General features: G+C 43.1%; 1 protein-coding gene across 1 annotated transcript in view; it reads right to left on the minus strand.

The window, feature by feature from the left end:
• The window catches only part of actn3b (actinin alpha 3b), a 36,943-nt gene that overhangs the window by 1,490 nt on the left and 7,990 nt on the right, over positions 1 to 27,463 (minus strand). The window contains exons 2-20 of the mRNA XM_004570668.4: positions 14,708 to 14,822; positions 13,427 to 13,546; positions 13,242 to 13,328; positions 11,200 to 11,287; positions 10,909 to 10,987; positions 10,391 to 10,472; positions 9,361 to 9,446; positions 9,049 to 9,141; positions 8,371 to 8,601; positions 7,504 to 7,651; positions 6,502 to 6,652; positions 5,058 to 5,166; positions 3,892 to 4,032; positions 3,388 to 3,570; positions 2,701 to 2,835; positions 2,353 to 2,532; positions 2,094 to 2,240; positions 1,810 to 1,875; positions 1,526 to 1,684 (exon numbers count right to left, since the gene is read on the minus strand). Coding sequence (XP_004570725.1) covers positions 1,526 to 1,684; positions 1,810 to 1,875; positions 2,094 to 2,240; positions 2,353 to 2,532; positions 2,701 to 2,835; positions 3,388 to 3,570; positions 3,892 to 4,032; positions 5,058 to 5,166; positions 6,502 to 6,652; positions 7,504 to 7,651; positions 8,371 to 8,601; positions 9,049 to 9,141; positions 9,361 to 9,446; positions 10,391 to 10,472; positions 10,909 to 10,987; positions 11,200 to 11,287; positions 13,242 to 13,328; positions 13,427 to 13,546; positions 14,708 to 14,822 — 2,400 coding nt within the window. The remainder of the gene's footprint in view (positions 1 to 1,525; positions 1,685 to 1,809; positions 1,876 to 2,093; positions 2,241 to 2,352; positions 2,533 to 2,700; positions 2,836 to 3,387; positions 3,571 to 3,891; positions 4,033 to 5,057; positions 5,167 to 6,501; positions 6,653 to 7,503; positions 7,652 to 8,370; positions 8,602 to 9,048; positions 9,142 to 9,360; positions 9,447 to 10,390; positions 10,473 to 10,908; positions 10,988 to 11,199; positions 11,288 to 13,241; positions 13,329 to 13,426; positions 13,547 to 14,707; positions 14,823 to 27,463) is intronic.

Below are 27,463 nucleotides of genomic sequence, written 5' to 3' on the forward strand. Positions count from 1 at the left end.
GGGCGAGGTGTGATTCACGAGGAGCTATTGTCTCCTGTTACAAATGTACTGGTGCATCTGTGAGGATCGGAGAACGATGACTCAAGGTTCAGGCAAACAGTCCTGCAGTTCGAATTTGGAAAGATGAAAACCTGAATTTAAATTACGGACTTGCTGTTGAAATAAAGCTGTACAAGATAAATCGCGATGTTTCTCCCAGATTTAAGGGGAAATTTTGCTCTTTGTTTCGATCGGGACACTCAGAGAATCCGGGTTGCGTATGTAATCAAAGAAAAAGCTTGGAGTGAGATAAAGAGTGCTTCTGTATAATTTCTTCCTTGCATACCTGAGTGAGTTGCCTCAGTTTGGATTGAGTTATTTGGGGATATAAGCATTTAGGTGCCACAGCATCACCTCCCCTTGCCAGAGGTGTTTTCTATGAACGTGAACATTTCAAAAAGTCTCATCAACCTACATACAAAGTATCAACACATCAGTGCTGATACAATCATACCGATGACCAAAAACCTGATTTGTCAGATTTGTTTTTGTTTAATTTATTGAACTTGTTATAATTAAGCCAAATTATACTATTTATATAGCCTGTTGGGTTAGAAACCATATTCATTAATAAGAAATATGCTGTCTCATAGTTTTTCTTTCAGCTTTCGAAAGCTGGTTTCTTGTTTATTGCTTAAATTTTCACTTCACAAAGCCGACTCCAGCCTGGGTCACTTACAGCCTATCCAGCAACTTGACTTTCTTATAACAAAACCACAGCGCTCCTGGATCACAGCTAATACGTTACTCTCACTGTAAATAGATACTGTATCAGTGGTGACAAGGTGTTTGATACCAGAGCCTTTATGTTATCCGTTTGTGGTCTGAGTTCCCCAAACTCAGTGATTTCTAAAGTGTGGGCTACGAATGAAAGTATGTACAGTTACATATTTATATGAATGTATTTATTTATATAAAAGGTGAATGCAAACTGGTAACAGGAGGAGTTGACTGTGATGTTACTCATTACTCTGAGTGTCCCAGTGGTAGGTGGGTCATACTTAGGATTTAACTCAGCATATGACTGTGTAGCATTAGAGATTTATAGCCAACAGTCTGTTTTTTTTATGTTGTTTTTTTAAATAAAAATTTCAAGGATAAACGTCACTGTCTCTTGTGTTGATTTCAGATCCATTGAATTTTTTTGTTTTTTGAAGGAGTGCAGTAGCACTCTTGACTTTGGCAATGGCTGCCCTAACCGGTCACGTTTGGATGCAGGCTAACCATCGGAATTTGAAAGGAAATTATGCATTTCTGAAATGCAATAAACTGTAAATCTGTAAAAGTTTTATTAACATCAGCACTAAAAATGTGTGCCGGGAGCTTCGCTACATGAGTTTCCCTGTCTGTGTCGCTCTTTTTATGTGCCCCAGTACTTTTGTCCATATCAATGTGTCCTCTGGCTGCACTGGAAGCTCTGTACAGGCTAAATAAGAAGACCAGTTAGATGATATAAGGTAAGAAGATGCTGTATCCATCTGCTCACCTTGTCTGAAGCCAGGATCTTGAAGGAGGCCATGACTTGTTCTGCAGTGTCGGTCTCGGCGGTCTCACGGGTCATGAAGTCGATGAAGGCCTGGAAGGTCACAACGCCCGTGTTGTTGGGGTCCACCAGGGTCATGATACGTGCAAACTCCACCTCACCCTGTCAGCAAAAGCAACAATCAGCAATCGTTACTGCGCAAACGAATCAGTAAATCCTTATAGTTTACATTTGAACTACGCTCAAGTTGTTGTACAAGTCAAGCCTATGAGCGCCTGACCACTGACCAGATCGTAACCCATGGAGATGAGACAGGCACGGAAGTCGTCTGGGTCCATCATGCCGTTTCTCTTCTGCAAAGGAACAGCACAAAGTATCGCTTTCATTACTGTGCCAAAGAGTCGTAGTAATTAATGAATTCACTCATTAGTGATGCTAAAACATCAATGAGCATGAACTTAAGCGACGTTTCGAAACTTTTTCAGCCTCTTAAATAGGAAATGCCAAAGGAAAAGTTTGAAAACTATACGAAGCACCGCTCTCTTCTCCTCGACCTACGGTGTCGCCTCACCCTGTCGAAGTGGTTGAAGGAGGCCCTGAACTCGTTGAGCTGCTCCTGGCTGATGCCCTTGGCGTCGCGGGTCAGGATCTGGTTCTCCACCTCGTTGATGGTTCTGGCGATAGTGGTGAGCAGCTGCTCCCAGCCCACACGGATGTGCTGCAGTGGAGAGGGAATGGGAGGAAATTAAAACAGAGGTAGCGTACACTTTGAGTAGAGAGGAGTGAGAGCTAAGCCCATCTGCAGATCGCGCTGCGGTCTGCATGCACACCTCCATGGTGTAGTTGGTGTGCTTGTTGTCGAAGATGAGGGACTCCTGGATGAGCTGGTGGTCTCCCTCCAGTTTGTCGATGTTGGATTTGTAGTTGATGATGTTCTGCTCGTACTGCTTCAGGCTGTTCATCTGTTCCTCCAGGGAGCCGGCGATGTCCACAGACACGTGGCTGATCTCCTGCAGAGACAGGAATCAATGAGGAAATGCGGCACTCACCATACTTTCACATATTTTACTGCATTATTTTGTAGCAACAGCTGAGCGTTACTGTTCCCACAGATCACGTTGATCCGACCGTGCAGATTTACACACAGCACTGGTTACCCAAGCACCCCCATCTCGTACCTCCATCTTGGTTTGAATCCAGGGTCCGATGATGTTGGCCTGAGCGGCGAACTGGCGCCTCAGTCTCTCATTGGCCTGCTGCCTGGCCACCTCCTCCTGGAGCATTTGGTCTCTGAGGGGCACGAGGTGCTTCACCTGCACACATAGTTTATATCTGGTGACTGTGTGTAACTTACATTATTACAGTTTACTTAAACATGTTGTCACCTCTTCCATTTCTACGCTTGCATCACTGCATCTTTAAATTAACTGAATGTTGCTGTCACTTTTTCCAAGTCTGTATACATAGTTTTTCACTCCAGATTGTAACTTCATGATTGCCCAGATAGAAAGAAAAAAAAATTTGTTTCTTGAGCACAGATGGTCTGATGTGTGTCGCACTATGGCTGCACTATTTCCCCTGAGAGCCTCACAGCCAGCAGTGCTGAGTGTCACTCTAACCCACATGTACTGTACTATTCCTGACCTGTCGCTATCTTTGCACTGTGCTAATATTAGCTGGATGACCAAATGGAGTGTACACACAGAGAGAGAGAGAGAGCCAGGTTGACATTTGCTGCTACATAATGCTAACTTGCTGAAAGCAGATTAAAGAGCAGCCAGGCTCCTCATTGTGTCTGCGATATAATAATTAATTTGCTCCTTCTACAAACGCTGTGTTTGTGGGGTCCGTTTGACTTGACTCACAGTGTCCCACTTAGTGCTGATGTCCTGGGAGGAGAGGTTGGTGTACGGGTTGATCCCGGACAGCTTGATGCCGTAGGTCTGGGCGATCTTCAGGATCTCGTTGTGGATGCCCAGAGTGGCCATGCGCTCCTTGTCGGCCTCGGGCAGAGTAGCCTTGAACTGGTCGTGAGCTGTGATCAGACTCTGTGTGGGAGGAAAACAAATATAAGGTGGTGTATTAGAAAAAAGAAAGACAGAGTGTATGTTTTTTTGTACAACTTCTTCCTTTGGTACAGATTTAAATGTCTGAGAAAAAGAAAAGAGCCTGGTTCTGCTGGAGGTTTCTTCCTGCTAAAAGGGAGTTTTTCATTCCCACTGTTGCCAAGTGCTTGCTCACAGGGAGTCGTCTAATTGTTGGGCTTTCTCTGTATTATTCTAGGGTTTCTATCTTACAATATAAAACAGTGTGAGGGGACTGTTGTTGTGATTTGGTGCTATATAAATAAAACTGAATCAGATGGTTACCTGGATCTCTTCAATGCTGTGGACAATGAACATGTCCTGCAGGTCCTCCATGGCTCCGTCCATCCAGTTGTTGAAGGGTGCCGCACGCTTGGCGAACTCCAGGTACAGCTGGTCAATGGTCTCCCACAGCTTCTCCACACGCTGCCGTCACAGACAGAAACACACTCGTGATGCTGAAGCAGACGTGTGCATACAAACACGGAGGGAATCTGCCATTTGCACTCTTCGTGTTGTTTTTGTCACTCCTCGCTGAGCATCGTGAAAACATTAAGCCGAATTTGCCGATAAAAATCAAGACGCCCTGAATCACATTAGCTGTATTTGTCTGGTGTCCTGTGCTTATAAAACCTCACAACTTCACAATTTCCAGATCTTTCTGCCTACTTCCTGTAACTCTGTCACTTCCTGTAATCACTGGTATTCTGCTTTTCAGTCTGTTCACATGGAAACGCTCCTTTGTCCTCTTTCCCACCATGTTTCCGCTGCTTTCTGATCTCAGAGAGCTGCCCACGGTTTACCTGCTGCTTCTCAACTCTCTCCTTTTTGTCCCTACACTCTCCTCCTGACCCCCTGCTCTCTCTGAGGCAGACGGCCACCCCAGAAACTCGTTCAGCTGGAGGTGTTTTCTTGCTTGCTCGCAGCGTATTGTTGAGTTTCTATTTATAATATTCGAACCATATAAAAGTGTACTCAGATCTCTGGACCTGTGCACTACAACTGAAGCTGAAATGACTTTCCTCCACTGCCGCCTGCTCTGAGTGTTGGCCTCTAATCACCAAAACTCAGATTCATATTACACTAATCAAAATTTTATCTCTGTGTAAAACATGTTATTTTATTTTTAGTTTCCCACACTCTCAAAATCATTTATGTAATTTTTTTTAGTGTCACTCTTATTATCCAATCGTCTAAGCCTGACCACACCCTCCCAGCCAATCAGCTGCTAGCCCCTGCTGTGTACAATAACTGCAATCAGCAGTTTTGCACCACCTGTTGTGCATCCCGCATCCTCCCCATCGCCTCCCTCATCATTCATGCACTCATTTCCACTCATCCAGCTCAGTCTCAGGAAGGCTGGAGACGATCCCAGCTGTCTTTCCAGACAAAAAACTGTAACGTGTTCAGTGAGTTGTTTACATAAGCAGCTGATTGCTGTTTAGTTTTACCTCCAGTGAATCCCTCCTCTTCTGGGTGAGAGTGCCCAGATTGTCCCACTGGTCACAGATACCCTGGCAGCGGGTGTTGACTGTAGCAGCATCGTGGTAGTCCAGCTCACTGGAGAGAGAGACAAACAACAAAACAGACGAGTACATAGACCATTATCACACAAATATTTACAAAATGGTAATAATATTAGCTGAAACTCTGCTAAACCCGCTAATAAATCATCATTACGAATAATCACGTTTGTCAGATGAGTGAAACTCTCCTTTCAGTCAGTGTAAAGAAATTTAGCTGCACGTTTAATAATAATAATAATGGATACTTTATTGATCCCCATGGGGAAATTACTTGTTTTTCTCTGCATTTGACCCATTCACTCAGTGAAGCAGTGGGCAGCCCACTAAGCAGGCGCCCGGGGAGCAGTGTGTAGGGACGGTACCTTGCTCAGGGGTACCTCAGGGTAGCCGTTAAGTGGATTCGAACCGCCGACCTTCCGATCATGGGGCGACCACTTTACCTACTGAGCTATCCCTGCCCAATAACCAATGAGATTTCTTAATATAAGAAAAACAAGCTGAATATAAACAGTGAGTCTCAGTTGTTCTACATGATAAAGTTTAAGCTCTCTGGAGTTAAATATTAAAAAATGAAGTGTAAAATTAGAGAAATCTATAATTAAATTACTTTGGTGTGGTATGAGTAGCCAACAGTTCAAAGTCTAAAATGTTTGTCCTCTTTCACATTTTCCAAAGCCGTCCAGTGGGTCGGATCAGGGACTTCACTGGGCCGATTCTGGCCCCCCGGGCCTTATGTTTGACACCCCTGATCTAAAGTAAGGTAAAGTTGAGGAAACTCTTCTGTGAAGTGATCTCATTTCTCCAAATAAGCCGAATATTTAATGCTCTTTTATTAAATGCATTGATATTTCGCCCTCCTTTGAGTTGAGGGGCATCTAAGAACTTTTCTTTCTTGATACCGAGGTCATGATTTGTGCTTTTGAAGTCCTCGCTGATAAATTATACTGTACATTTTTTCAGCTTTACAGTGCCGATCTGCTCATATACTGTAACATCAAAGAAATCATCTCAAGGCTATCTCGGAGAAAAAAAAGCCCCGAGGAGCTGCGGAGGATAAGTAAATGGCGAGATCAGAGGTTTCCGCTCTCTCGTGAAGCACCCTTTCATCTTTCTTATCTCTCATTAATATTTTCCACTCATCTGTTGCATCTTTTGTTCCTGGCTGCGTTCGCGTTCTCGTCTGCTCTCGACATCCCTGCCGTCACTTCAGCTACTCGCTTTCTTCCCCTGCTCTTCTTCCCATTATGCAGAATAATTGGGATAATGCTTTCTCCACCCCCGCCCCCACCCATCATGATTTTCAACATCTCTCTTCCTCCCCGTGACCTTAACGTCCGGCATTAGGACACATCTCGTCACACGCTCTCACTTCAGCTCCTGGGCGATGGCGGCGATCTGCTCCACCCTGTCCTGGTGAGCGGCGAGGTCGCTCTCGAAGGCCTCGTGCTTCCTCATCAGGGCTCTGATCTCCATCAGAGAGGCCGACTCGTAGTCCTTCTGGGACAGAAGATCCTCCTTACCTGAAACACACACACACACAGTTACTTTAAAGACGGTAACAAGTAAAAGTCGGGCCCACAAGCTTTTAAAGTTTTACAGCTCTCGCTCAGATTTTTATATCTCCCACTCGCTGTATCGTTTCAGTGTCCCCATGAATCATTAGATCCTTTTTAATTGCTCTGTATAATCTTACTGGGCCATTTATGGTGCTTTGATGTGGTTTTGAGGGTTATCTTTTGCTGCTTTGCCTTATTACACAGTAAAGTGTGAAGACTCGCGATTAACGGAGGTAAAAAAAAAGCTACAAAACAAGAATAGTTTGATACGTCAAATATAAAAACAACGAGGAGAGGACAAGAGCATGTTTAATATTCGATAAATGTTTCTTTACACAAAAAGGCGACCTTTCAATCGTCGAGTCACTGTGTAAATGACTACGCTAAGAAGGATCCGCATTTGTCACTCTTTAAGGAAGCAAACAGTAAGTAACATTTTTTATAAAGAGCTTCTCGCAGATAAATCACAAAGTGCTTTACAGCAAAGAAAATGAAAAGAATGGAAATGCAACAAATAACAATGTAAAACAGTAAAATACAACAAATTAATTAAAAGCTTGCCCATATAAAAATGTCTTCAGCTGCTTTTTAAACGAATCAATGGCGTCTGCACAGCGTAAAACCAGCGGGAGAGAATTTCACAACCTCGGTGCCGCTGCCCGAAAGGCCCGATCACCAAAAACTGGAGTGATATGAGATCTTTGCTTGGTGCGAAGATCTCTCTTTAATTCAGTTTATTTATATAGTGGCAGCACTCGCTTTAAAGTGCGTTATATTGTGAGCTAAATAAAATACAAAATCTATCCACCACCTACCTGTAGTCCAGGCCTCGTGCATGGCGCACTTCTGCTTGAACTTCTCGGCCAGGTGGTCGAGTCTCTCCAGGCGGCGGATCTCTGTCAGCAGCCACTCCTCGTAACCCTTCTCCACCTGCTCCAGACCTTTCCAGGCATTTGCGATGTCCTGAAGGAGAGGGAGCGCTTTCATTATTACTCTGTGCTGAGGAGGAGGAGTGTTAGGTGTATTATCGACACGTTCGAGGGGAATTAAGAGCTCGTGACAGCCCGCCGTATTCTGACTCTGAATTGATTTGAGATTGTAGACCTTGAGAGGTTTTTAATATCTGTAAATTTCTCAGAAAGCAGTAGCTGAAAAGAGAGTCTCTTTGAAGTTTTGCTTTATACAAAGAAGATGATGAAGAAACTATTTTTTTCTTTTTATCCTTTTATCCTTCTTCTTGACTAATTTGAGCTGAATCTGGGTGAATGTTTGGGCTGGATCGTACTCCACTCACCCTTAGGTGGAAGCTTGCCTGCTGGTGGGACACTATATGTGGAAGTCCCTGTTGGTGACAAACTACTAGAAAAGATTCAGTGTGCTCATTATCTCTGTTTTATTCCCCGATGATGTGTTGGAGTCATTACATAACCTTGCCATGAAAATGAAGGAATTTTGATTTTATTTTGAAAGGGGAGTGCTTTGGCGTTTTCAAAGAGCACCTCGAACAGAAGTGCCCGTGTCTAACCACCAACTGAAGTGTGACTTTGTTGTTTTGGTCTCTTTTTTCAAACTCTACGTCTCATAAAATCCTTTCCAAAGTAACACACAAAGAATTTAATCTTTCAACTGATGTGTGAGCTTGAAAATCCTGAGTGATGCATTAAGTCGTCCTCCTTGCTCACCGACACCATCTTGCCCTCAGAGGGCATGAAGGCGGGCCTGTTGCTGAGCCTCAGCTTGGTCTGCAGGGTGTTGAAGTTGATCTCCAGCTGGCATTTCTCCTGCACGCGGGGCGGCTTGTGGACGCGACGGTAGTCACGGAAATCCTCCAGCTTCTGCTGCATGGCGCGCATGGTCTGCTCCGCCACGCGGTTCTCCAGCCAGGGGATGGTGCGACGGATCCACTCGAGAAGCTGCAGAAGAGAAACGCAAAGGTTACTCAGAGTACTCTGATTACTTCAGTCTGCAGTTTACATGCACACCCACACACATCATATGACCTTTATGACCTATATTCTGTATGTCTTTAGTGAAAGAAAGTCTTTATTTAGGGTCATGTTTGTGCATCAGTTCTAGCTGCTTTGTATATCAGCTACTCGCATGTTTCTGATTATTTAAAGATATAATGCTGTGTAAAAGTCTTGAGCCACCCTTCATTTCTGTACATAGGAAAAAGTTGCTCATATTCCACCGCACTTTCTGCATAAATGCGCTTAGTTGTCAACTTTCCCTTTTATGCTTCTATAACTGAGAAAAAAAATCGATTTTCATAAAACGACTTCAGTGAAGGAGCAGAAAGAGTGAGGAGAAGTGTGGGACAGACTGAGAGTGGGAGTTGTGCGGTCGCAGCGGTTTCTCACCTCGCTGGCCAGCTTCTCGTACTCCTCCATCAGTTTCTCGTTCTCCTGGTTGACGGCCAGCACCTTGCAGATACGGTTGGCAGCTGTCTCGGCCTGAGAGGGAGAGTAGCAACAGCTGATTTACCCAGATTCACGCAGCTCGCACGTTTACTCAGCGCTGACGTTACGTCACGATGACCGCGTTTCACGTGTGTCATCTGATTTATTCAATTACAAAGGGAACACTTGCTCATTCGGTTTGTGCTCCGAGCTCGTCGATCCACAGAAAAATAACGACATGAAACGTGGAGAAGTGAGGCGACACCAGCTCACCTGTTCTGCGCCGGCGAAGGCGTGGTAGAAGCAGGACACGTAGGTCATGATGGCCTTCTCGTCAGGTTTGGGTGTGTTCACGATATCTGAAGGTGCAAAAACAATGTTGAGCTTTATTATTATATTATTTTAAAATAGTCTTGGCAAAGGTTTGAAAGAATGATCCACAGGGCAGGAAAGCAGAGCAGACGTTTGATTCGTTTTTACTGCATTTTATTCTGAAAAGCCACTTTGTCAGGTTTAAAAAGCATTTTTTAAATAACATTTTTATTAAATATTTAAAAATCTGATACAGCTTAGTGTGGCAATATTGTATTGATGCAGGGACACTAAACATTTCACTAAAGAACCAGAACTCATCTCACCTGGTAGGAAGCAGCCACAGTCTGACCTGGACTGACTGCAGTCACTCTCAGAGAGACTGATCAAGGTTTGCAAATAACTTAGAAATGCAGACAGATTACCAACATGCTGCCATCAGTCTGAACGGATCTTTGATCCTAACTCGACTGGCTGCCAGCTGTTTGTGTCCTCGTTATATTTCTGTAGACCAGGAGGTTTACTGAGTGCAACTGTCACAGTTAAATGTGAATTACTGACGTAAACAGCAACAGACGTGAGTTTTGAGTTTTTATTGCAGTTAATTGTCAGAAACAGAGTGTGTGTAACTGCAAACTTGGTGACTGGTGACTCCCACCTCAGTTAAATATGCTGAATTAAAATGTGACCGTGAAGCGTAAAGAGCATTATGATTTATTCTTGCATTAATCACTCGTTTTAGGACATCTGCCTACAAAGTAGTCATATTTCCAAGGTCAGAGCCGCTGGTTCCTGAGTAGATGCATTTAAAGTGATTTAAAATGCATTCGTTTTTTCAATGAAGATGATTGAATTTTCCGAGCAAGCCGGAGCCACCGTGTCTGCCATCATGCATCTCGCTGCAGCTGAGCTCATCACCGTGTGCGTCAGCATAACAAGACAGAACCCGCTTCCAGCACTGCTCCGTCACGTTGACGTCTCGTGGCCTCACCTTCAGCGTCGAGCATCTTCGGGATGTCCAGGTACTTCTCAGCCACCTCGAAGGCGGTGTTCAGGTTACCGATGGGGTCGTCCTGAAGAAACACACAATCAGTGTCACACACAAAAGACTACACGGGGAAGCACGCCAGCCACGACAGTTCTGATGAGTGTTTTGAAGGCGAGAAATAAACCTCATTAAGAAATGTTTCAGTTTCAGAGTTTTGGCAGGATTTTGGCGAGCAAACAGCAGCGCAGTTTCCAATTCTGTCGCATCACATCCAACTTTAAGGGATGCAATTTTGGCAAATATTCTTATTAACACTCTTAATCAAGCTTGTGATCTACAAGTGCAGTATTGTGATGGGTTGTCTTTTTGGGTTCTTTTTAATGAGCTGAAATCAGTTCACAGGAAAAAATATTTCTAACAGAGCTTCAATGATGAAAGTGAAAAGACATAAAAAGACTGCATTAATCAAGGTTCAGTATAAAGGTTGAAAATAGAGGGGAAAGTAGAGAAGGATGGGCCACCTTTCTCAGTTTGGAGTAGTCAATGAGGTCGGGTCTGTGTCTGTGGATGAGGGCACACAGGGCCAGGCCATCCTTCCAACTGAGAAGAAGAAGAAGAGGAAGGAGGGAGGCATGAGTGAGGAAACAGCGGCAGGCAAAGAGGCGTGAGGAGAAAAGAAGGAGAGTAGATGATCAGTGGGTGACATGGAGCGAGGAAAACATAAAGAGGAAAAGAAATCAGCATCAGACAGAAGTATAAGCTGAATGATTGCAGTTCCCTGCTGATGCCACAGGTCGGCATCGCTCACCCACCTAATGTGGAAGTTCTGTACATTGACGTTCCTGTAGGGGGCAGTCTTCCTCTGGCACCACAGCAGCAGACCCTCCTTAGCAGAGGTCTCTGAAAAAGTTGAGAAGAGGAGATGATTTTAGATGAGGGTTTGTGTTATTTTGAACATTAAGAGAAGAAGAATAACAGTCAGGAAGAGGATGACAGAGAGTGATTGGGGCTGTCAAAAGTTTAAATACTGCACAAAGATGTTTAGGATCAAGATCTGGCATTAAAAAAAGCTGTATGATGTTAGCAGCAGTCAATATATTTCTCAAGCTCGTCTGACGGGTGGCTTAAAGATAATTTCCTGCACTAGTGGAGGGAAGAGGAGTTATGAGAGGTTAGAGCGAGGTCGATGGCGAAGAAAGTCAAGCTGTATGACAGCAGAAGAAGAGTGAAGAGCGGAAGCAATAAAAGCTAAGCTAAAGGAGATGACTTGAAGGTAAGTGGGGGCGTGGGGGGTGTGGGGGCGGAGTGTGGAAGGACAGAGTGAACAAGGTCGGAGTCTTTGTAAACAAGAATTTATTGTGGGTTGACCTGCTGACAGCATTAAGGTTAAAATAAAATGGCATGAGGTGCAAATGCAGCCCAGGGGTGGGATTACCAAACAAGGAAGCAACAAATCACCCCACACCCACACACACGCACGCACACACACGCACGCACACGCACGCACAGAGTTAAAGGCATTAAATCTACTACACTCATTTCCAGCTTCATTGTTTTATTCTACAACTGCATCCACACTGGAAGCGCTTCACTCTCTGTGCATCGCTTTGAAGCCCGCGGCTGGTTGCTTAGGATATTCCAGGCTGCCGTTGCCTAGGTGACCCTCTAATATATTTACTACCAGGTCATGTGCCAATCATCGCGGTTCTTAACTTTCATGGGTAGTCGTTTCAGTTGCTTGGCTAAAGTTTACTTCTGATCGTGCCCACTTCCTGTCCACAGTGGTACCTGTAGCTCTGCTGCATGTCATTCACTTTCTGTGGTCATTGGTTGCTATGGTGCTGCAAATCATTTCTAGTGTGCACGCAATTTAAGATATTATTACATTACTTAAGATAGCTTTGCATGACCATACAGTTTGAAATAAGCTTTATTTAGCTAAAACTGGGCCTTGGTTCATTCTCTGTCAGAAACTAGACATTTTATTTCCTCTTCCTCTTTGATTGGCTTTCCTTTGCAAACAGAAGATGACCATATTAGGATATCTGCTCTTAGTGACATCATACAGAGCTGAGAGTAGAATGGTCTGAAACTGAGTGCTGAGAAGTCTCAAGGAGATGTTGAATATGAGCATCTACAGTTTTAACAGTATATATACACTTGTGTGTGTGTGTGTGTGTGTGTGTGTGTGTGTGTGTGTGTGTGTGTGTGTGTGTGTGTGTGTGTGTGTGGTTTATCTCATTTCCTAAGAAGATGACTCAGAATGCCCTTCACAGATTTGACTGACTAGACATATCCAAGCTGCAGTGCTCGTGCTGTTGGTTTGCTTTCATAAAGTGCATAAAGGCAAAAACACAGGTCATTTTAGCTCATTGCTAGGTGGTTGCCAGGCAACATTTTGGCATCATAAAACATTATGCACAAATTAAGAGTTGCGGATATAAGCTAAATGTTATTATTGTGAAATAAAAATGATATGGTGCTTTTATAAAGTGTTGTAAAGCTGAAAACGGTGCTTCAGGGGCCTGAGATGCACCTGTGTGCCAAGTTTGGTTGTTCAGCTCCTGATTGTGTGGGAGGAGTTGGCAGCCAAAGAAACAAATAAACACACAGAGATTTTGTGTATTCTAGCAAGATGTGTTTAACTTTGCGTTCACGTGACTGTATTTGAGACACAGACAACTGTCTCTGTCTGTTGTGCTCAGGCATGGTGACTGCTCCAGCAGTTTGGCCAAACTCTTGCAAAGACTAATTGCAAACTCATAACTCGTGCATTATCTCACTATTTAAGTGACAACCACTAAAAAAGTTAATTTAAGCTTAAAAAATTCAGTGTTGCTTTATGGAAACACACCTTCCACAGAGATGTCCTGGATGGCAAAACGCAGGATGATGGTCCAGATCATACCAAGAGTCATCTTCACGTTACCGTCGACGATTTCTACAAAACCAAACACACGGACGCGTGTTACTCGTCTTAGCAGATCCTGATGAATTAATCAGATAAAACTCAGACTCATTTTAAAGGTCTTGTCTCACCCTCAGCACCAATAGACACCAGCTTGACCCCCTTGCTGCAGATGAAGTCCAAAGCTTTGTTAACGTTGGCGATCTTGTGGAAACGCATCTTGCCTTTGTCGGGTTTGGGCAGCCTCTCACCTGAGAAAGACGAGGAACAGATTTATTAGCTCGTCCATCAAGCTGCTCAGTAGTTATTTTTTAAGCTAAGTGTCAAGGAAAAATACACCATCTCCAAGAACATGTGATCTCAATTTTACTTGTTTGTGTTAGTTTATTTACCAAAGAACACAGTTATGAATTATAAGAGTAATTCCATTCATGAAACCTGCAGAGATGTAGCCAATGTGACACCACCTGTTACTATGTAGTCTACAGTTTTCAATATTCTAGCTCAGGATTTTGATCATCACCATCTCAGTTTTTTTGGTTTTCTCGTTTTTAAACCAGACATCACAAAAGACAAGTAGACCTGCCAGGGAAATGCTGCGAACTAGTCAATCACAAGGTAGAACCGCCTACTTTATCCTATACAGAGTTTAAAAAGAATGATCCGACTCTAAAACGCTGTAATCCTGCAGCGTTCACTGGTAACATTTGACACACGTACTGTTAGAAAGCGCAGATTCATGAGTTTCACGTGGTTGCTGGCAGGTAGCGACGGAAGTATTCAGCCATAGATTTTAAAATTTACCACAAGTTTCTATGTTCGTTACTTTTACAAATAAAGCCTTTTGAACTCAGATGATTCTTTCTGATACAACAGTTAGAAATTAAAAAAAATATGACTTGAAATAGAAACTAACACTGAAAGTTTTCATTGATGTCATAAAATCACGTGAGTGATAGTTTAATGTTCCTCTTAGATTTCTTTACAGTCAGACTTTGTTCAGTCTCCCCCTGGTGGCCACAAGAAAGAATGCAAGTACTTTATTTGTTTTTTAAACGTCTCCATCTTTGAGATGCAGTCTCTTCTTATTTTCAACTCACTGTTTTAAAACAGATTTTTTTTTGCTATTATATATAAAGTGATGATGACTGCTGGATTTTATGGATGGAAGAAGGTACAGTGTGGGAGTGAAACACAACAATGTTTAGGAGTGTGAGCAATCAACATCAGTCTCATTCTACAAAGAAAATGACAAAAAAAGAAAAGAAAAAGAAGTGTCACCAAAATAGCAAAAGATCTGCTCTTTTTTTTTTTTTACCACAAGGATGTGCCAAATCCAAGTATGTGATCCGGTATCATTCAGTTTTTAAATGTGTATACATGCATGGGTGTGTGCTCTCAATGACATCCACCTGATATGACCTCCAGCAGCAGCATGAGTTTGAGGCCATTTCTGAAATCCTCTTCAATGTTCTCAATCTGTGTCCCGGCCTTCCTCAAGTGGGAGTTACACCAAGCTGTGAAGGTCTAAAGGAGAGAAGAGATGGAGGCTCACAGGTCACATGTACCACATATTACACATTTGCATTCACAGACTTGACCTGCCGTGCACACCACATACATCACACAAAGAGCCAGAAACACACGGTTTTACGAACTCACACACACAATTTGATGCTTCCTCTTTGAAACCGGGGTCACAAAATGCTTCGCGAGGCCCGAGCTGTCCTCTTTAATCTGTGACCTTGCTGCGACTGCGGCTGCTGACGGAGAGCGGGCGCAGTCACACTCTGACACTTGTGTCAGTTTGACGGCCGCTTGATCTTAGTTCAATCTGACTTTGGGCTCAGATCATTCTGACGTGTGCTTTTTGAGGCTGTGGAACTTCCCAGATGAATTCATAAGAGGATGAATGACGCTCACTGTAATAAACAGGTGCAATCTGCAGAACTAACATGTGATAATTACCAAGAGGTGTTTGAGTCATTTGTATGCTTGGTTTAACTAATAATGGATGCATATCTGGACACGTTTGCATTTTAATTAGGACTCTGCACTTTAGGAAACATGTGCACACCAAGAAACATACTTTCACATGAGAACTCTTAAATATTTAATGATTATTTATTGAACATTTTAATGATTCTATTTTCCAGACACATGATGTAGGATAAAGAGATAATACTAGCCACCAATTCTGCTGATTAGCATGTGTCCCAGGGGGTCTGAAGACTATTTAAAGATTCTGGGAGAGACCAAGGTGGAAAGGGTGGGGGGAGTTGCTGGGGTTGCCAGTGGGCTGCCAGTTGGCAGTTAGAAGGTATACGTTTGCTGCTGGTAGAGGCTGTCACGTTAAGCTGGTGAACTGAAGCCTCGATAAATAAATAAAACAAACTTGTGCTGCTCAATGGTCATTTGTTACACATGCAAAAGACTCCTCAGCATCAGCACCATCCATTTCTTAAACAGCTGGACATTCAAGTGCAGTAAAGTGAAGTCTGCAAGTGTTCAGGAAGGTACCTGTTATTAAAATAAATAAATAAATAAAATAAAAAAATTCACACATTTCACTCGGGCGCTACGTCTTTCAGTAGCTACAAATCACCCGTTTTGGAAATCAAGCTGCTCACTGAGTGATGGTGGCGTGTGTAATAGACAGAAATGGCTCTTAAGCGCTGAGTGCTTGCCTTCGGTCTGTCTGGAAAACTGCCTAATGGCGTCAGGCGTACGTGCAGGGGACAATTCAGTGCGCCATTCAATCAATCAATCAGCCGCTGAAAGGTATTTCTGAGAGGCTTTCCATGCTGTTTAGCTTTAATCTGAAAAAAACAAACAAAAAAAAAACGTGTGTGTGCGCGCTTGTGTTCAAACTCAGGGGTGTGAGTGTGCGTTAGGGCTTCTGCTGTAGAGCCAAAACTTTGCCAGGGTTTGGAGGATGCGGGGGTGTCGAAGCAGAATAAGTACATGAGCTGAATAACTAACTACAGATGATTGTGTGGGTGGAGTGAGGAGAGACACAGAGAGAGAGGGATGTATAAAGTAGCAATGAAACAGGGTTTGTGCTCAGTAGGTAAAAACATAAATTTCCCAACACAGCAAAGCACATTAAATAGCCCAGGAATCAAAATGCATGTGCCCTTTAAAGTAAGTGGGTGTGTGTTTATGCCTATATGAGCTTCCAGGCCTCGCGTCTGCATCTGCCTGCGCGGACAGAAAAGCAAAGACGCAAAGTACCAGAGACACAGATAAGACAGAGATGTCTGAGTGGAAGAGGAGAAAAAGTCGCAAATTAGAGTGAAGGGAAAGTACAGCATGTGGGGGAGAGTAGACACTGCTCATCTCTGCATGTGCTCTAGAGCTGAAATGATTATCTAATTAGTTGATGGAGTGAAAAATGAATTAACCTGATGACTAATTGAAGCAATTTTTCAAGCAAACATGCTTCAAATTTCCTTGTTCCTGTTTCACAGCTCTAATGATTTTCTGCCCCCTGTTATGTAAATGCAAACTGAACATATTCATCATTTTTTGACATTTTATAGATAAACCGTTACATAAAGAGTTTTCAGGGCTGGCTCTGCTTCACTCACACTGATTTTCTCTCCTTCCTGGAGGAGACTGGTGATGGGCTGAAAGTTTCTTATAATTAAACGGATGCAATGTAAGCATGTGATGATTTATAATATACTTTATACAGAGTTGCTTAGAAGCCAATATTCAGTTTGACCGCGTTTATTCTTCAACACAGTCTGAACTCTCTTAGTCAGTCTTTCCATTTCTTTAAGCAGGAATAGTTCTCCAGGCTTCTTGAAGGACATTCAAAGCTCTTCCTTGGATGTTTCTGCCTTTTGTTCTGTTCTCTGTCGAAATGATCCCACACTGCTACAGTGTTGAAGTCAGGGCTCTAGGGAGGCCAATCCACAACAGCTTTTATTGCAATGGCAGTCTGTTTGCTGAAAAATGAAGCCGTTTCCAGATGATATTACATGGTGCTCAGAATATGGTGGTACTTTCTGTGCTCATAATTCTTCAATTTTGGCAAAATCTCCAACACCACTGGCTGCAATACAGCCCAAACCATGACAGAGGGTCCACTGCGTTTTACGGGTGACTGCAGACTCACAGTTGTACCTCTCTCCTGACCTGTGCACATACCGATGATGTAAAATCTGGATTCGTGACTTCATCACACCTGTTGCTATCGATTTTCAGTCCAGCTCTTGTGCAATTTGGGATACCTCAATCATCATGTTTCTTAAGAATGGCTTCTTCACAGCCACCCTTCCACTGAGACACTAAATGGAGTACCTGAAGAGCCGAATGGAGGTCCTGTATCAGATCTTTGCTAGGTTTTTTCCCCCTATTTCTTAAGAATATGACTTTCAAATACTGTCCATCTGCTGCAGAGAGCATCTTAGGCCTGAGAGGCCTTCTTATGTCCTCCACTAGTCCAGTTTCCTATTTTTTTTAAAGGAGAGACTGCACACCATGCCAAGGTTTCTGCTTACAGCCCTTTGGGAATCTTTGGTATTTTGCTTAAATTCAACTAAATAAATGGGAACAAGTTGTGTGTTTTTACGAGAAGCTGCTAATAACAAATTTCCTAAAGATACAAATTAAAATCAGTTCTTTGCTAAGTTGTCTGTTATGTGTATTCACAACACTTGATCACCACTAGAAGCCTTTTTTAGGCTCAGGCGATTCATGGGTCATGTATACATTAAAAAAAGGCCAAAAATGATTACCTAAACATTATGAGTTCGAATGCATGTTTTTGACTTAAAAAAAAAAAAAAACTTTTTTGAAGACTATAAAAAAGAACTTTTGATGTGATCTTAGGATCAACGGTCATCAGTGGAAGTACCTTATTTAAATGCAAATTAGAGACTTGGTTTCTTTGCATAATATTTCCATCTTAAGCTACTTTAAATGTTTCCCATTACAGTGTTTTGGGTTTTATTGACCAGCTGTTTGGATTTAGTTAAATATTCTGTGAGATTTAGTGTTTTGTGCGATCTGGGCTAATTTGTAATCGCACAGAAGAAAACTTTTACTTTTGACCAAGTATTTTTATACTCCAGTACAAGTAGTTTTACTATTAGAATCACTGTCTTTTGCCAGATTTGGACATTTGGAAACTAAATTTGTCACACCTGGAAATCAAAAATGGATTCAATCTGAATTTGAGATTGAAGGTCAAAGAAAAGGAGACTCGTAGACAAAGAAGCAGCAAAGCGGAGGAGCGGAGAGGAGAGGAGTGACAGGAATGCCCAAGCCCTGCTGTAATTTGATGTAAGGGTCTGGAGGGGAGAAGAGACCGCCTGTCCAACCAGCAGGTGCTCATCTCCTTTGCCATGCATGACCAAATTTAGACAGACTCCTAATCCAGCACGCACAGACCACCCGGCCAAACTGGAGAGGGGACAAGGAGGTGTGTGACGGAGAACGGAGGAGGTGGAGGCAGGGAGGTGGGCGGTAGGTGTGGAGGCTAAAATAGGTGGAAAAGGAGGAGAAAGAGCTGCGAAGGGGAGGGGAGGGGCAAGGAGTGAGGGGAGGTGGTGGAGGCTAAATCGGATTGCCATGGGACACCAGTGGACAGCTGAGAAGGCAGGATTCCTGAGGTGAACTGTAAGAGTCCAAGACAGGAGGAGGAGGAGGAGGAAGGAATGGATTTAAGAATATGATGAGATATAAAATAATAACTTGAGAAAGTGTGGGAAAGATGAGAGGGGTGATGCCGCGTCTACATCAAAGGGAAAGCTGTTAGAAGCTGACGTGGCGCTAAGTGAAATTAAGGATTCACTTAACCTGGAGACACAAACACAATCACAGATTCATTAAATCCAAAACGCTGCATGAGCCTCAGATAAAAAAACAACAATTAACTGTGACACATGTGAAACTACAGCTGATACTTTTCTCCGTCTGTGCTGTACCGCTTCATTATCTCCCCCCACCCGCCAGCCGGCCCCTCCTCGGTCTGCTGTAACGCCTGTGGTGGTCGTCAAAGTCCGCCGGCATGAAGTCACCCTCCATCCCAGCATCCTCCCCCCTCCCCTCTTCTTTCTTCTGTCTGTCTGCACCTGTTGGTCCGTCCTGGCTCAGCTCAGCTGGGACCTTTTTACTTGTAAAATGAGGTCACAGTGTAGCCCAGCTGAATGCCCGTCATGACTACGTCCCCCCAGGAGACCCAGGGCTGCAGACCCCCCACCCTCCAAATACATCTGACACACACACACACACATTCCCACACATTCTTCCTCCCATCTCAACGGGCTATGAGCTCCTGATAATGTCAGCTACCCAGGCTGTTCATCACAGAGCTGACGCAACCGCAAGCTCTTTACGGCTCCTGAAAAGAACGCACATGCTAGCAGAAGATGCAGATTAATTACTTTGTTGGAGGGATAAGCACGACTAATGTAGACTAGATGATTAAAGGCTGGTGCCCTCATCAGCAAGTGGCAGAACAACCTCTGGTTAGAGTTAATATTCATACTTTCTGACTACACAATGCCCGTTAGCTGCTAAGATGTTAGGAGCTAGCTGCCACTAGCTGGAGCTCTAGCTCCAGTAGATGACAGCACGACCGCTAACCAGAGATGCCCAGACCGCCTGCTCCATAGACACCTTCTTGAAGATGTACTCTCTCCAGAGTGTCCTGGTCTCCTTCCAGTAGGTAGAACACCTCACTTTGGAACAAGCATCATCATTATCAGACGCACGAACCACCTCAGCCAGCTCCTTTAAAGGTAGAGGAGTAGCAGCTCCCCTCTGAGCCCTGCCTGCTGCTCTTTATATGAAGCACATTACTGTATCATTCTTTCACATATTAACCCTCGTGAGCTCGGCCATAGGTGGGGGTAGGAACACAGACTGACGATTCTCACGTTTCATTAAAAAAGACATGAATGTAAAAATGATATCAAGACGACTGATTGATTATAATTTGAAGAATCAGTGCCAAAGCTCAAAAACATCCTCTTTTCCCCGACACCTTAAACATCATCTTCCAGCTGTGAACCCTTTTTGCTATTATGAAAAATGTCGGCTAATGATTATAAAACTATATTTAAAATGAAGGATTATTAGAATGTCGATATGTCAAACGTTAGGAGATGCTTTTAGTAATGCTTCTTTTAATGAGGTTACATTTAAGAAAAGCCTTCCATCATAAAGTGAGTGCCGCATGACACGGCGGCCGTAAAGTGGGATTATATTGAGTTTACCTCCCGCATAAATCTCAGCGCCCTGCGTGCACAAAATAGCCTTCCACAGCTGACCATCACACACACAGACACACACACACAGTCAGCTGTAGTTGACTTGATGATTAGTCCAGACTGAGTGCTGCTCCACATATATCAACCCTGTCTTTGCACTTTCATAGCTCCATTTCTCTGCCTCAGCCTCTCCTAAGGAAATCTAAATAAATAAGAAAATAATACATAGATAAATAAATATAAATCACTTCTAATAAGATGCATAATTACATAAACCTTCAGGACAAGCTCAGCTTACACCTCACCTCTTTGCACTACTGCGTCGCTGGCTGCAGGCCTTTTTTTTTTTCCCCAAAAGAGTGTTTAGATTTAATTACAAAAGTCTACAGTAGCTGATTTCACTAATTAGTGCCTTCGATCACACGAGGCTGATCCAATTACAGAAATATGTTTGTCTGGAATAAAAATGTGCACAGCGATGTGGCTTACAGGGAACACTGCCAGCGCAGATCATCTCTGCATTTCTTTGTGTGCCAGTCTTAAGATTTGGTGCGTTTTAATCTGCTGATTGTGGAGGGAAATTATAAGGTCTGTGATGTGGAGCAGAATTAAAAACAACAAGCAGAGCGTTAGAAAAACAAATTGGCAGCACTTGGTGGTAGAAAAGCAGTTAAATCGATTGTAAACCATTTTCGGAAGTCTCTGTTATTGTCAGTAAGTGCTGCGTTTTAGAGCATCACTTAGCGAGGCCATGATGGAGGAAGACAGGACGCTTTCACTGCTGCGCTCAACTCTAAGCCCCTAACCTCATTCTTTCAACTTTCGTTAGTTTAAATAAAGAATAATGGTGAGGGTGCACAGAAAAGTATTCTTTTTCATTCTCTAGCATTTGTCCTGTGGTTTGTAACTAAAGTGTTTTGAGCCCAGCTCTATAAAGTCTGAGTTCTCCATAGTACAGAAAGCAAAGGGTTTGTTGAAAATCTATAACCTGTCAGCATGTTGTGACTGAAGTGGAGTCTCTGCGCTGGATGTTTAGGATTTGAGCTTATGAGTGGAGCCAATCACAGGTCTTTCCCAACCAGATCAGGTGAATAGTCCAGAGTAAAACATGAGAAAAGTCATGGGACGTAAAGAGACTGAGTGGCTGCCTTCTTTAGATGGGCCTAGCCCAGCGTAGCTCCTGTGGCATCACTCATAGTTTCTGAGCATTTCTGCTTGCACCCCCCACCCCAATGTGACGACAAGGGGCAGGTATGACTGTGAAACCCCATGCTTATTGGCTAATACTTGTGGTTGTTTATTATCCAATGAGAGTGCAGTTTCATACTGCAGCTAATCATTCATTTTGATGATAGTTTGACCAGCGTTTACAAATCAGACTTTATTAAATCATCCAAAATGAGTCAAACATATGAGGAAAGTGTTCACATGATGTTGTGTCAGTATGTTTTATATAAAAATCTGTTCGTGTGGTTTGAAAGGAAAGAGCCAGTCTTCCCACAGTACACCTGCATGTGCCCAGCCTTAATTTAGCCCAGGTATTTATGTCTGTGCCACTTTAAAAATAGCCTGCCTGCAGGGCTGACATTTGGGACCCCATTCACACCTGTCCACTACAGCTACCTTTGGTCACACTGTTCAGCACCCATGTACAAACCGGTGACAGCTCACTCACATGCATGAAAACACTGCGCTCTTTTATTTACGAGGTATTTATGCTTGTGATTCAGGGCTAAGATTAAATCCAGAGGAAGATTAAATTCAGAGGAAGACAATAAAAATAATGTATATACTGCTGTGAGCACTGAAGATGCAATTATTGCTCTGAAAACTACCAAAAGCCATAAATCTATTTATAGCCGTGTCGATTTTGAACCGCGAGCACGTCAGTCCACCTGTCGGGCAGCAATGACTGTTTGCACAGAGAGCAGCAGATGCACCCTTTCCCCCTCTGCAATCAAAAGCTGCAGCTTCCAGAGTCAACAGACCACAGGTCAGTACTTATTAAAAACACACACAGACACAACCCCTGAACTGCTCCTGCTCATTTCATTCGCTGCGTTTTTAAGCTACAATAATCCGTCTCGTCATCAGTTTTTGGTTTAATTTACATATAATGCATAAATAACTCAGTAAAATATTCTGTGAGGTTTGCTTGCACCACACAAGCTGCTGTGATTTAACTACACTGACAGAGAGAGCAGGAAATGTCACAGGTTGTGTTTCTGTGTCACTGTATGGCCAAAGTGCACAGCCTGCTCTCTGTGAGCACTGCCGAGCTCTCCTCTTGATCACACTCAAAAACCAAAAAATTTAAAAGCCAAATAAATAAGCCTCTTGCATCGACGCCGCTGTTCACATTTGTAAAATACTTTGGAGAGCTGCTGACATGATGACATTTCCAGGATTTGCACATGAAAACACTGACGGCGCTTATGTAAGTCCTCAATCACGACACTTCTGACAGACTGGAACAGCCGCGGTTGAGCCATATGAGCTCTGAGTGGACAAACAACACTCCCATCAAGGCTCGTCATCTCAAACAAGTGTCAGTAAAGAAGAAAATCACAGCACTTCTGAAACTACGACTGTTGGTGTGTGTGTGAGAGAGGCAAACTCAAATCCACACTAATAAAGAAGAAGAAGGTGTGTACATTATTGTACTTTGAGCCCCGTGGGGAAATTGCTCTCTGCATTTAACCCATTCACTCAGTGAAGCAGTGGGCAGCCATTGGGCGCCCGGGGAGCAGTGTGTAGGGACGGTACCTTGCTCAGGGGTACCTCAGGGTAGCTGTTAAGGGGAATCGAACCCCCGACCTTCCGATCATGGGGCAACCACTCTACCTACTGAGCTATCCCTGTAGCTGTCAGCTACACCTAATGGAGAGAATTAGAAACATCATCTTTTCCTTTCAGCCTCTTAATGGCAAAACTAGAGCTTTACAATGAGGAACTATATTTTCAGCTATGTGTGTCTGACATCACTTTCCTCACATCAGAGCTCTCTAGTAAACAACAACTGCACCAAGTTCCTCCACCGAGGTTTTAAGAGTTGATAAAGTGACAGGACTGAAGTGGAGGAGGCTAACGGTTACAACACACAACAGGTGTCACCAATATTTAGGAACCACCAGCACTTCACCCCACCCGCCCCCCTTATAGTCTTTAAATACACCCCACCCCTCAAAAAGAGATCCGGAGCCCTGAACTTCGATGCCACGGGGATGATTTGGGAAAATGACGTAATGTATCCTAAACACACCTCTAACAGGCCAGCTGACCACTGCTGTGACACATGCTTAGATTGGATTTCAAATAAAACCAAACCACACAAAATTCAATTCATATCTGTTAAGAAAAAGGAAAATAACGAGCTAATCAAAGTAAATAATCAGTGGACGAACAAAGCTGGATGAAACGGTTAACTGGCACCAGCTGAATTTGAAAGAAAGAACTGCATAAAGCAACAGACTCAGCCAACAGTGACTCATATTTGGGGAAAAAGCAAATGAAGATTCACATTTTTCCAGCTTGAACTGGTTAAGCAGTTACTGGATGGATGGATATCAGCCAGTGTCAGGTAAAAGTACTGCATGAGCAGTTCTAAGTTGCATTTTCGGTCTGAACCTGTACCCGGCATGAATTTATCAGCCTTCCTTTCTGCTGCTTCTCTGTGAAGGATTAACAGCCTTATACCCAAAGATCCTGCTGACAACAAGGCCAGCGCTGGCTGCCAATGCAACACCGGTGCGTCCCAACCTGTGGATTTATGCCTGCGTTTAGAGGATAAAAGGGACTAGGACACCTCGTCCAGTCAGTGTGTGTGACAGTGTGTGCAAGGTGCCAGATGCCAGTGAGATATGCTGGGTGCACGTGGGACTTTAACAGGTGAGTGAACAGGTGGGGAAAGACAACAGCACTCCACCCATTATGGTAACGTTTAAAGATTTAAGGATGAGTTTTGTATGGACATATTGGATAAGCGGCATCATGTGCTGCATTTTGATCGGATTCAGAGCACTCAAGTTTGCCACCTTAGAGATTGGCAGTCGCTTCCAGATCAGGTATTCCATTTATTGTGTGTCCATGTCTGAACACCACCCAAGGGACAGGATGGCTAACCTGGTTTAGTCAATCACTCGCTCTGACACAACCATCTGTCTGAGTTGTCATATTAATTGCTTCGACTCCGTGAGGAGGAGGGGAAACATCGTGTCCCTCCCGGCTCCATTATGCTGCCTCACATTGTGTTCCACTGCTGCGTGGCTCCAGGTTGCTGCACTACCAGAATGATGATGCGAGCCACAAATGCCAGCCAGAATTTAACAGCATACCCTTACAAGCGCAATCTATGCACGAGTGTACGATGTGAACTGGAAATGCTGGCAGCAGCACAGATGCACGTTTTTCAAAATGTTGGTTTTATGTAAAAAAGACAAAAGAAGAGAAAGGACAGAAAAGTGAACGCAATTATTTAGAGGACAGATTCTTGGCATTTCCCTCAGTTGCACGTCATCTCAGTTCACTTTGCAGTGTCTTCGGGGACAAATGATTTAAAGTTGTCTGGTAGCTTTTTGTGATTCATGCTTTTATATAAGCTTCTCTGTCTGCCACGAAGTAACTCAGCCACAACAATGCAATACAGTTATCAACAGGCCGATGTCAGCTATCATCATTATCAACAGTTTGTCCTGAGAGGTCGAATAACCAAATCAAATGATCCAGGGTAAAGTTAACTAATTTGCAGTGCAGAAGAAGAAACTTGCAGAGAGCAGGGGAAATCCAATCAGAGGTAATAAAATCAGCAGACAATAATGCTGCCCACACAGATGGAACTACAGTGAAGTAAACATATAGAATCCATAATTGCCTCTTTGGGACTTTTAAGGGACATTTTCTCCTCAGTGACAGAGATATCACGTATATTGTACATCATATGATTGTCTTGCAGTGTTGTGGGAACATAATCATTAGAGACAGATGCATGAAAGATGGATGGAGAACTTCTGGTCTGAAATATGAAAATTTAAAGTATCTTCAAAACCCACCTAAACGCCAGCAGGTGGCAGGTTGTCTGGTTGTAAATGTAAATCTATGAGAAAATTACATTTACACATCAAATTAATTAATTAAGTAAAATTTATAGACCTCAGAATGTGAGTCATGTGACCTCTAACATGATTTATAGTGGCTAGTTGGGATTTCACGATAAGAGACATTTAGCAGTCAGTGCCAAATGCCATGTTTCTCACAAAATGGTTGCTAATTAGCAAGATATATAAAATATATACAAAGTAGGAATGTCACCAGAACCGATACTTACGGTACTTGTTTTTCTTTGGTAACGTAGCCGTTGGCAGGGTATGTACCGAAGTGGTCTTCCAGACCTGAAGGGGGCAGTATAAAGCTACATGTGTCCTAGTCTACCCTTACATGCTGAACGGACGCCCACATCATCGGATAATAACTGATTTCCAAATTGCAATATGCAAACTTTTTGGTTTTTCAGACCAAGGAAGGAAATCCTTCCAATTTAGCAAAGCAGCTAAAAGGCCAACATTCAGATCTGTTTAAATAATAGTAAGTTTAACTTCATATTTAGAAAGGTACAAAGTGTCATCCTTCTCATTTTATCCTGAAATACACTATAATGTTTAGTTTGAGACAGCTGCATTACTGATGTGAAGTCAGCTTTGATCCATATTGTAAAATGTTTACAATAAAAGCTAATGCTAACATTAGCAGGCTACTCGGCAAAGATTCTAACGTTTTATTGTTTATTGTCAATAAAATATAATGTTGATAAGGAATATTTTTTGTCTAAATACACATTTTGTTTCATCTTTCTTTAATTTCATCTTGAATTAGGAACAAGCTAACTCTACTCATATTAGCACCAAATACTAAATCTTTGGGATTCATTACATCCCCAACACAACATTAGCCACTACAAACGGTTCAGCATGTGGCGCGCTGGTTGATTTCTAAACGGCAAAGTTCTCTCAAACAAAAAAGTAACGTGTGTTTCAGCATAACACAACGTACTTCCATATCCAGCTATCGATAATTTGGGGCAAAGCTATCTCAGCGGCTTTGCTAGTCGCCGTCTTCCACATGTAGTTTTTCCTTGTGCTTGTGGGTGCCCTTCATCATGTAAGGACGCACAAGAATACTTGTAGTGGCGTGTTGTCTCCACAGTACCACCGTGTTTTCAGGATTTTGGCATCAAAAAGTATAAGTATTGGCTCTGGTGACATCCCTAGTGGCTACATCCATCTTCTACTTACAGTCTGTGGTATTTGGCTCTAAACTGACTGTGGCAGGAGTCAGAGATTACAAAAAGCAATTAAATGACAACCATCCAATATTTGTTGAGTAATTTCACCCAAAACTACAAACTCACAGTGCAAACAAAAGGACTTGATTAATCCTGTGGCTGATATGAATTTCAGTGTGAACTTTCATGCCAGATAACACAAAAGCCAGCCAGCAGTCTTGTAAAGCTCTCTTTATATTGCCAGCTATGTGGAAGCAATGTCTGATGTACTACTTTAATTACTTGAAAAACTACCAATCAAAGTGAAAAGTTATTTTTCACAGTGCTGTTACTTTAAATTGTCAGCTGGGGTGTATATAATAACCCTTATTTTCTGCTGGCACTGCAGCACACACACACACACACACACACACACACACACACACACACACACACACACACACACACACACACACACACACACACACACGCCATCCTTATCTTGCATTGTTCACTCTATTACAGCTTTCAGCCTCTTTCTTGTTACATGAGTGAGCAGGTGAATTGACTGTGTGATTGATGGTGGAGAATAAAGGTGAGTGTACAGGTTCACGGTGGCTGCATGTCGACTCTTTTGTCGTTTAATGAGCTCTGGACTTGAAGACTGACGGTGGGGGAGATAAATTGGT

This window comes from Maylandia zebra, linkage group LG3 (genome assembly GCF_041146795.1).
Source record: "Maylandia zebra isolate NMK-2024a linkage group LG3, Mzebra_GT3a, whole genome shotgun sequence".
Lineage (NCBI taxonomy): Eukaryota > Metazoa > Chordata > Actinopteri > Cichliformes > Cichlidae > Maylandia > Maylandia zebra.